The sequence below is a fragment of the Malaclemys terrapin genome, chromosome 12 (assembly GCF_027887155.1).
Source record: "Malaclemys terrapin pileata isolate rMalTer1 chromosome 12, rMalTer1.hap1, whole genome shotgun sequence".
NCBI classification, from domain to species: Eukaryota; Metazoa; Chordata; order Testudines; family Emydidae; genus Malaclemys; species Malaclemys terrapin.
In genome coordinates this window covers 10,429,242-10,439,560 of record NC_071516.1, presented here as the reverse complement: position 1 = coordinate 10,439,560, position 10,319 = coordinate 10,429,242, and the positions used below count along the sequence as shown (strand labels likewise).

The 10,319-nt window shown below is 41.5% G+C and overlaps 1 protein-coding gene across 2 annotated transcripts; it reads left to right on the top strand.

Annotated features, from left to right (window-relative positions):
• Window positions 1–1,524: 1,524 nt before the first annotated feature.
• On the top strand, window positions 1,525–10,014 carry FAM217B (family with sequence similarity 217 member B). 2 transcript variants are annotated; one of them, XM_054046499.1, is made up of 4 exons: window positions 1,525–1,992; window positions 3,257–3,368; window positions 3,474–3,559; window positions 4,505–10,014. In XM_054046499.1, the coding sequence occupies exons 1-4, from the start codon at window positions 1,898–1,900 to the stop codon at window positions 5,709–5,711; spliced, it is 1,500 nt and encodes a 499-aa protein (XP_053902474.1). In that variant the 5' UTR covers window positions 1,525–1,897; the 3' UTR covers window positions 5,712–10,014. The 2 variants fall into 2 exon arrangements, with proteins under 2 accessions (XP_053902474.1, XP_053902476.1); XM_054046501.1 differs by having other exon boundaries at window positions 1,884–1,987.
• The last annotated feature ends 305 nt before the right edge of the window (window positions 10,015–10,319 follow it).

Sequence of the window (10,319 nt, the reverse complement as noted above, 5' to 3'; positions counted from 1 at the left end):
AGTAAAATGTAATATTTAGTAAAGTAACAAAAAAAGTCATCACTTTTAAAGCAAAGAAGTGATGCAAAATTCTCTGAAGGGTGAGACTTGTCAAAATTTGCTCCCGGGGGGGGGGGGGGGGAAATAGGGCCAAGAATAGATAGAGGATGCAAAATCTGAGATGTTTCGCTTTATCAGAAATCGCATCCCTAGGCAGGGCGGAAGACAAGTGGTTGAAGCAATTGCGGAAGGATGGCAGAGAAACATATCAGAAATCACATCCACCATGTGTCCTCTCTCCTGGTCCAAGGGATGAGATTTCTAATGGAGAAGAGTGAAATGTTTAAGAAACTGCATTTTGCTACATCAGAACCAACGACAGGTGAGGGGATGGGATTTTGGAATTGGTTGTTTGTCATCTTCTGGAAATTACATCACCCCCCTCTCTTTATCCCTAGTCCAGAGAATGCAATTTCAAGGGGATAAGAGAGAGCAGCCCATAGACTGCTCTCGTCCAGGAATTTTCGATATACAATTCAGATTTAAAATTGCAATTTTGGAAGGAGGAGCAAAAATGAAACGGATGTAGTGTTAAAATTTGCCAGTGCCTACAAATATATACACAACAGGGGTCGGCAATCTTTCAGAAGTGTGTGCCGAGTCTTCATTTATTCACTCTAATTTAAGGTTTTGCGTACCAGTAATACATTTGAACGTTTTTAGAAGGTCTCTTTCTATAAATCTATTCTATAATATATAACTAAACGATTGTTATATGTAAAGTAAATAAGGTTTTTAAAATGTTTAAGAAGCTCCACTTAAAATTAAATTAAAATGCAGAGCCCCCCGTACTGGTGGCCAGGACCCGGGCAGTGAGTGTCACTGAAAATCAGCTCGTGTGCTGCCTTCGGCATGTGTGCCATAGGTTGCCTACCCCTGATATACAAGGTCTATGAATTTATTTATTTTTTGACAAAAGGGCAGCTCAAAGGGAAAGCACAGGTGCCTGATCACCTGTTCTTGTTATTGTAAAAGTTGAGATACCCACATAGGGTGACCAGATGTCCCGATTTTATAGGGACAGTCCCAATTTTTGGGTCTTTTTCTTATATAGGCTCCTATTATCCCCCACCCCGTCCCGATTTTTCACACTTGCTATCTGGTCACCCTATACCCACACCCATTGGCAAATGCGACTCAGCTCCACCCAATGCTTCTGTGCAAGAGGAAGTTAAATCACCATGGAGTGTACGAAGGGTCACTGTGCCAGTGCTGCTGTGCATTTAAATGCAGCCCTCTGCTTTTACAAGTGATCGTGCCGAGCCATGTTTGTCAACAGATTCCCAGGGGTCCTCATGCTTTGGGATGGTCCTGGCGCAGCCGCCCCTAATCCAGGGTATGCTAGTCAGGAGTGACTGGCAGGCTGTGCCTGATAAATATAGCAGCAGCAGCCGCCGAGCTTCCCATAGAAAAGTATGCGTATCTCCCTGCTGTCCTTGACCCACAATGCTTTGCAATTCTAATGGCCAACCTATTCCTCAGGGAGGAAGGGGGTGGGGGCACTGTGCTGCTCTCCATTCAATAACCCCGGTAATGACAGCTCCACAAAGATCAGCAATCCGAAGATGAATAATGCAGTTGCTCCTTCCGCAAGCTTTGGGGGAGGGAAATCTTGTTTTCCAGTACAGCTGGCTGGCTGAGTATTTTTATCCTACGGTTATGAAAGATTATATCACGTGTTTTATGAGGGGAGTGCATGGTGTTTGTTTACTGCATCCATAGGATGTGGTGATATTTGATTCCACTGCACTCTGCCTTATACGCAGAAAAGGTTGGAGTCCTTTGTTTAAGATTGTGAAAAAATGATGTAAAAAAAGAAAAAGGTGTAACTTGCAAGTACTCTTTAAAAGGAATAATAATGGGACCGGGCATTCAAGATTATCCCTTACTACCGCAACGAGGGACAATGAAAAAGGACAGCCAAATCCATGAAACCCACAAAGGAATGGTAATGTAAGGAAATTATTTTCTATCTCTTTGCTAGGGAAATATGTAGTTATTGCAGATTAGTATCTAACTGATTGTGTGACTCAGTGGGCTAGCCAGGTTGTCATTTATTTCCTTTTCATTTACCTATTTGTTTATTCACAACGAAACAGATGATCAAATAATTTATGTGCAGGTCACAAAGTTAGAGGTGATTGTTTCCATGCTGGAGGGACTGGGACTTGCTTTCATTATTTTATAACCCATTAAAGTGGCAAAACATCATTTTCCCAGACAAAACGCATGGTACTGACTCCAACTAAAAATGAGTACTATGTATTGACAGAAGTGAATTTTACTACAATCCATCTGAAAGCAGACGTGGAGGTAAAATATGATTGCTGTTTTGAAGTGACATGTTCAAGCATTCTTTTTTTAAAATAAGGTATAGTGCTCCTGTGCAATGCAAATACAACTTTTCTTATTCTTAGAGAATGCATTATTTTAATATGTTAAATTTTTTTTGGGGGGGGGGTTCTTAATGTGGCCCCAGAGAGAGTCTGATTTATTTAAGGGAATACTCTCTGGTATATAATATCAAATTGTCCAGGTCAGTAATGCATATCATTCATTTTGAATGTGTGGGGGATTTTTTGCTCCTGATTTAAGCACCAACCTGTAATCACGCAAAACTGTGAATTTTGCTTTGTGCCACTGTTGTTAAATAGCTTCTATTAATATTGTAACAGACTGCATATTCTGAGCCAAATTCTGATTACATCCTCATGAGTAATCCCTGGAGCATCACTGGCACTATGCACATAAAAAAGGCAAGCAAGATTTGGCTTGCTATATTCTTAATACTGCATATTATTATCATTACTTTAGTTGTATTGTGGAACCACCTAGTCTGAGTCATGACCCAGGTCCTCATTGTACTATGCACTGTGCAAAACAATAGCAATATGGTTAATTACTGATGTTTGTAAATTGCTTTGAGATCCTTGGATAGAAGGTTCTATAAAAGTGTGAAGTATTACTGTTGAATTATCTATTTGTGAGTTAAGCACTTGTGGCATGTACATTAAAAGGGACCACCAAATATGCATGAAAAAGTTTTAGTGAAGCATAAATGAGAAATCCCTTAAATCTAAGGAACACTTAAGTATAATTGTGACCATCTCTTTCTCGCCCCCTTTTTTAAAAAAATCTGCATTAAAAATCTGTACTGAAGCTGTGATTGTAATTAAATAACAATATACTTGACAATACCCTGTTTATTTATTGCTAGTTCCAGTGGTGGAAAGGGACATCCAAGTACCAAAGGACTAGAGAAACCACTTTCCCCTGTGAGACCTTCTCCCAGCAGATTAAGCAAAAGTATTTTAAATACCACCAAAAAGGTAAATCAATTCAAATCCTTTGCATATATAAAAATGTGCTTACATTTTATGTCAGATTTTTCTTTATTACAGTTTTAGGTACACATATTTACATTTGTTTTCTAGACTTTCCGTTGCACCCAGGATGATAGTCAACCAAGTTTTCTTTACAAGGAAAGAAACAGGCTAGATGAGGCTCATCAGCAAAACAGGTAACGTGTTTTATATTGTCTATCTGATGTCCATGGATTTTTCGAAGCTGCACATAAGTCTTCAGGTGAAATACTGGCTTTGAAGTCAATAGAAGTTTTGCCTTTGACTTAACTGGGGCCATGATATCACCCTTCATGTTCAGTTATTAGGAACACAGATTTAAGTTAAGTTATTGGAATCTTGTTATCCTACCTCAAAGAGCTTTATAGTCAAAATCAGATTTGAATGAAATGGGAGACAGTGAGGGAAAAAAAAAAAAAAAGTCAGTTGTATGTGTTTATAAAGACATTATTTCCCAACAGGAACCACACGCTTACCACCATTATTTCCTGTTCTAAGCATAATTAAAAACTGATCTCTCCCGTTCACCTCATTGTACCCATGGGCAAATGGTGGCTAATGTCTGTATTTACTGGTTTAGGAGCTAAGAGCAGAAGTTTTCTGGTTTTTAACCATTTAACCACACAGAGGGCTAGCTCCTCAGCTGGTATAAATTGGCAACGCTCAGTTGAAGTCAAGGGGGCTACATCAGTTTACATGAGTTGGTGATAGGGCCCGGAAAGCCTAGCTATTTTATTTGCTATTTTATTTCTGTCTCAGATCTCAACTGACCCTTCTTGCAAGAGCCTGCCTTTTCCTGCAGATCCAAATTTGCTTCCATATATTCTACACTTTACATATAAACACATTGTAAGTGATGTGCATCAAAATGGTCAAACCATTAAATGGGAACTTAGGCAAGTTTATTTCTGCAAGTTAAATATTAATGTCATCTCATTCATAGATTCTCAAGTCATACCAATTCTCTTAGCTTTTATTTTCAGTCTTTCACTCATCTTGTGGACACAACTGGGGCTCCAGAGGTTGTGGAGTTAGCAAGCCCTAGTTGGAGTTCCAAAAGGGGTTAAATGATCTAACTGTAAATGCTCTTTCTTTTCATGTAGAATGATGAGTGTTTGCACATCACTGTACAAAGTACGAGGGGCAAAGAAGGACCTCACAGAAAGAAAGCAAAGTGAATCTGGACTACACAGAATCCCTTCCAATTTGAAGGGGAATTCACAAGGTGGCTCCAGTAGGGCAGAAGATGTTCTGATGCAAAGATTTTATTCTAATCAAAAAGGAGAATCTCAAAGAAGTCTTGGAGAGCATGTGACTGAAGCTGTCTGTTGCACTTCTAAATATCCAGGGACCTCTGTGAATGAGATGTTTCTTGACTTTCAATCAGTGAGAATTATTCAAGAGGATGCTGCTGAGGACAGTGCCAGTGACCTTTCTGACTCAGAAAGAATTCCCATTCCTCCTTCCCCCTGCACACTGCCAGAACTCAACCTCAGAGCTGAAGAAATTGACCCAGAATGTTTTGAACACCTCTTTGATGCAGGGTATAAAGAATCAATGTATTATTATCCTGACTTCCTCCCACCTCCTTTCAACTCCTGGGACCTGCAGCAGCTGGCAATGTTTGTTAACACGGAGTGTAAATCGGAATCTCGACCACAACCAGCAGGATTTATTGAGAAATATATCGATCGGCTTTTGCAGCTGGAGTGGCTGCAGGTACAAACTATACAGCACGAGAAAGGAAAGACAGCCAAAGCTAGGCCTCAGACGGCTCCTAGTATCGTTCGGACCCTAAAAAGCCCTGGCAAAGGCAAATCATTGCATAGCCCTTCGCCTAACAAGCCGTTAACTCCCAAAGAAAGTGTGATAAAGCTCCGCACCAGCCTTTCAGGTCACAGAAGAGATGTACACTGTGAAGAAAATAGCCAGTTAAATGCATATCCAAGTCACTCAAAAGTTGCTGAGGTTATGGGTGGCACGTCATCCCCACAGAAACATGCCTGTGAAACGAGGAATGAGATGAAAAAGAGGTCAGCCACCAAGCCGCAACTTCTCAATATGCAGCCCTGTGCAAGCAGCTCTAAGATTCAGGATGTTGGTATTCAGGATATTGGTAACATTAGACCCCTCAAACAATGTCCCAAGTTCCATAGTTCAGCTGTCCCCACCCAGGGGCAAAAAACACAGGCATGTTCAAATCTGAAGAAGAATGGAAATGCTAATAATTATGTTCCTTCCAAGAAACCAACAGGGGACAGGAAGTTAAAAACAAATGGTGTGAAGCAAACATCATGTACATTTAAATAATGAAGAAGAATTAATTAGTAATTTGGCAATGCAATGCTGACTGCTGGAGTGTGGAGGGGCCATGGTTTTTCCATCAGGAAATCCTGTAGAAAATTGTTCTTGCTGCAAATTTCTGCACATTGGACCTTAAACTAGCAGGGCCAACAGGGAATATTTTTCTCTGAAGACAAATGTCTTCCACTGGTCTTTACTCAAAAGGTAGACACTTGCTTATATAAGAAGATTCTAGCTAATAAAGTTAGGAAAACATAAAATGTCTGATTTCTTCTCATGCTGACACCCATGTAACTTCATTGACTTCAGTGGAGTTACTCCTGATTTACACTGGTGTATGTGAGAGGAGAATCAAATCCATACACTCTCCATTGAGCAGACACACGCGTATGCCATATAGGGTGAGACAGATTTGCTTTTCTTTCTGGTGGAGAAGAGTTTAGTTGATTTTATAAGAGAATGGAACTAGCCAGGCTCATCTATGCAAAGTTAAAGTCTCTGATTCTTGAGGGAAGAGCACAAAATCGGACTGTTTGGGGAGCAGAGAATGTTTTGAAGTAATCTTCTGAGTCAGAAGAGATTCTACTAGTTAAAATCATACCACTGCTAAAGGACTGACATCTGCTTATCTGGTGATAGGCCAAGGATATGGTCTGAATATTTTTATACAGCTACCTTTGTTGTAGTCTTAGACCATTTTCCTTAAAGTCCACCTTGTAGGTCTTGCTGCTTTATGTCATTTAGAAGGTGACCCTCTTACCACTATTACCACTCAAGCAAGAGATCTTGGAGTCATCCTGCTTAGTTCTCTGAAAACATCTGCTCAGTGTGTAATGGCAGCCAAAAAAGCAAATAGAATGTTAGGAACTGTTTGGAGAAGGACAGATAAGACAGAAAAGATCATATAATGCCACTATATAAATCCATGGTACTCCCACACCTGGAATACTGCATGCAGTTCTGGTCACCCGTAACAGCGTGCACTCACCTCTCGTGAGCACCCCCTTGGCCGAGTGCACACACTTTGATTGTTCCTCCTCTGGGATAGAGCAGCACCCCAGGGCTTCCTCCCTGGAGACAATGTCTTTGCCCCCTTGGGGCTTCCTGGCTACAGCTCTCCATCTGGGTCACTATAGTTCAGTTCCCCCTCTGGGGCACCTCACTGTCCAGGCCACTTCCCCCCAGTGGCTAATGGGGGATGAGGTGAGGGAGACCCAGGCCCACCCACTAATCCAGGGACCCTGTAGATTGCAGCCATCCGCTGTATCCCTTTAACTATATTGCAAGGCTTCTCTAATTCCCTGAGCCACTTCCCCACAGCCCTGCACTGTCTTCACCCTTACCTCAGGACCTTGTCCTAACAGAGTCCCAGCAACCAGCTCATGGCTCCTTCTCGCTCTCCGCAGCTTCTAGCAGCACTGCCCTGTCTGGGGTCTGTAGCTCTGTCAGCCAGCCACATACCATCCACACTCCTACAGCTCCAGCAAGCAACTGATCTTCCACTGGCCCTGCAGCTTTTCTTATACGAGGCTGCTGGGCCCTGATTGGCTGTATCCCACACAGCCACTCTAGGCACTTTGGAGGACCCTCTCCACTGCCCTTTTTGGCCTTCCACAGCCACAAGACCTTCAGCAGGGGACCTCAGAGGGTTTGGTATACTCCGTCACATCATCCCATCTAAAAAAAATGTTAGAATTGGAAAAAGTACAGAGAAGGGCAACAAAAATGATTAAGGGCATGGAACAACTTCCATATCAGAAGAGACTAAAAAGACTGGGACTGTTCAGCTTAGAACAGAGATGACTAAGGGGGGGATATGAATCATGATAAATTTCTATAAAATCATGAGTGGTGTGGAGAAAGTGCATAAAGAAGTGTTATTTGCCCTTTCATAAACAAGAACCAGGGTTCACCCAATGAAATTAATAGGCAGCAGATTTAAAACAAACATAAGGAAGTACTTCTTCCCACAGTGCACAGTCAACCTGTGGCTCTCATTGCCAAGGGATGTTGTGAAGGCCAGAAGTATAACTGGGTTAAAAAAAGAATTAGATAAATAATGGAGGATAGGCCCATCAATGGCTACAAGCTAAGATGGTCAGGGACACAACCCTGTGCCCAGGGTTCCCCTAAGCCTCTGCCTGTCAGGAGCTGGGACTGGATGACAGGGGATGGATCACTTGATAATTGCCCTGTTCTGTTCATTCCCTCTGAAGCCTCTGATACTGGCCACTGTCAGGAGACAGGATACTGGGCTAGATGGGACTACAGGTCTGACCCTATATGGCCATTTTATGTTCACTCTCTTGTGATTGGGCCCTTTAGCTTGAAAGCTCCTGTTCATTCTCAGCTCCTAGTGATGGCAATGGAGGTTGAAGTTACTGAATAGCTTTCAGGATTGGGCCCACAATGGTTTAGAGAAAAGATGCATCTCTTCCCTTTTTTTCAGTAAAGATAAGTTTGTTGTGAGACAGCAGCCTGGTTTTGTCTACATAAAACCACACTGTTACAAGTGACAGTAATTGGATTCAAACAACCCTTGAAAATATTTCCCCCCCAAATGTTGGAAGCAAAATTAAGCCCAGTGGAGTAATGTTACCATTTCCCAGGAGCAGGAATGAGTTAAAGCGCAGCTACTCCAAACTTCTCACTTCAATCAGCTCCTCTTTCATAGCTTTAAAAAGAGGATGTGACTGTCATGCTGGTGAAAGGGGAACTGACAGCCCTAAGGAATTAAGTTATTTGTCTACACATCATGGGCAGTGAGAGTGGCAGCCTTCCCCTTTCAGCCCTCCTCCCCAGGTCTGTCTCCGGTGTGGTAGTTCAGTGTTTCAAACCATTCTTCCCTCTCATTGCTGGGGCTGCCCTTTGTGGCGGTGGCTTTCGTGTCCTGTTCCTGGGAACTGGAGTCTGTCTTTTTCATATCTTTCTTTAGTGTGATTTCTCCTAGCCCAAGAATTATGGTAATTACACATTTATTTCAATTTCTAGACCAAAGCCACAGACGTAACCATTGCCCTAAACCTTTGAAGTTACTGTGTCTTGTGGCACTGCTTTCCCTAACTCTGAAGAATTTCTCTAAAACAAACTGATCAGCGGACAGAAAAGATGGTAGGTTTGGTGTAGCATTTTTCTAGTCGGTCGGGGACAGCTATGGATTGATTTTATGGTTACTCCTTCCTTGTCCAGAATGTCCCACATAAAATGCCTGAGGAAACCGTCAGGCTCATACATATGGCATCTATAACGATCTCTTAAGCCTTTTGTGTTGCCTGAACCTTTCCCCCTCTCCCAATAATTTATATTCAAGGTCCTTTTTCCAGCCTACTCAGAACATGTCTGAGGAACCTGACAACTGTCTGATTGTTCTGTTGTGATTTCCTCTCCCTCTTCCTCTCCAACAAACTTTCTAGATGAAACTTCTGTACTTTCTGATCAGTCCCACCTCTCCTATGAGGTTTGAAGAATAAGGAAAAATGATGGATCCCATTAAATTGTGATTTTCAAGCGTGCTGAGCTCTGCAGCTCCCATTGAAAATCAGGCCACTGGGGAGAGGGTTTACATGGTGTGTTCTACATGCTTTCTGCTGAAGCACCAATACATTTTTAGTCCCTTTTCAGTCACTTATATGCATCTCCACCTACTGTCCATAGCACTGTCCTGCAGTCCACTCTACTTCACCTTGTTTGGGTTCCAATTTCAGGAGTGGGTGAAATTACTCCATATAGTGAAAGCTGCTGTAATGTGGTGCAGTAAGTAACTCTACAGCCAGGATCGGGCACTGTTTCAGGACCATGTTTGGGTTGAAGTGTTTGTTTTGGGAGAGTGGAATTCTGTGGGAGACAGGAAAGTAGAGAGATTAGCGTAACAGCTACCAAAGAATTGAAGGATGAGATCATCAGCTGGTGTACTTCCAAGCCAATGGAATGACACAGGCAACCGAGGATATGGCCCCGCCTTTTCAAAACAAAGAAGAAAATATTTATATAGCAGATGCTAAACTTCTGCTCCAGGGACCAGCATCAGAGCTGTTACTTGACATGACTAAGTCATGACTCTTTGTAGTTCTTGCCTATTATGGTTTTCATTAAGAAGCTGTAAATACAAGAGAACAAATTAAGCAATTTAAATTACGTTACTATTGATTGAACTTGCTATGTAAAATGCTGAATTGTTTCTTTTTCATCATGTGCTGCCTGACTTCAGCTCCATAAACTTTTATAGCATGTATTTATATGTACTTTGGAAATATGAATGCTCGTAAAAGTCGTAATAAAATGGTATATTTTACTGTACATTCAAAATGAAGTCATATGCTCAGGAATAGTTTGAGTGATTTTCAATGTTGTCTTCTAGTCAACTCTAGGCTAAACATGTGTATCTCTGATAGAATGATGGAAGAACATCACTTTAATATATTGTATTTTTCCATTTTTAATAATCAAACATCAAATTTATCATGATTTGGAATATTTTACTAAGGTGATTTATTGCAAGTTTAGATAACCCAAGGTTCTGACTGTTTATTGCCTACTGAAATGAATACTCTTAGGCTTGGTCTACACTAAACCCCCAAATCGAACTAAGATATGCAACTTCAGCTACGTGAATAA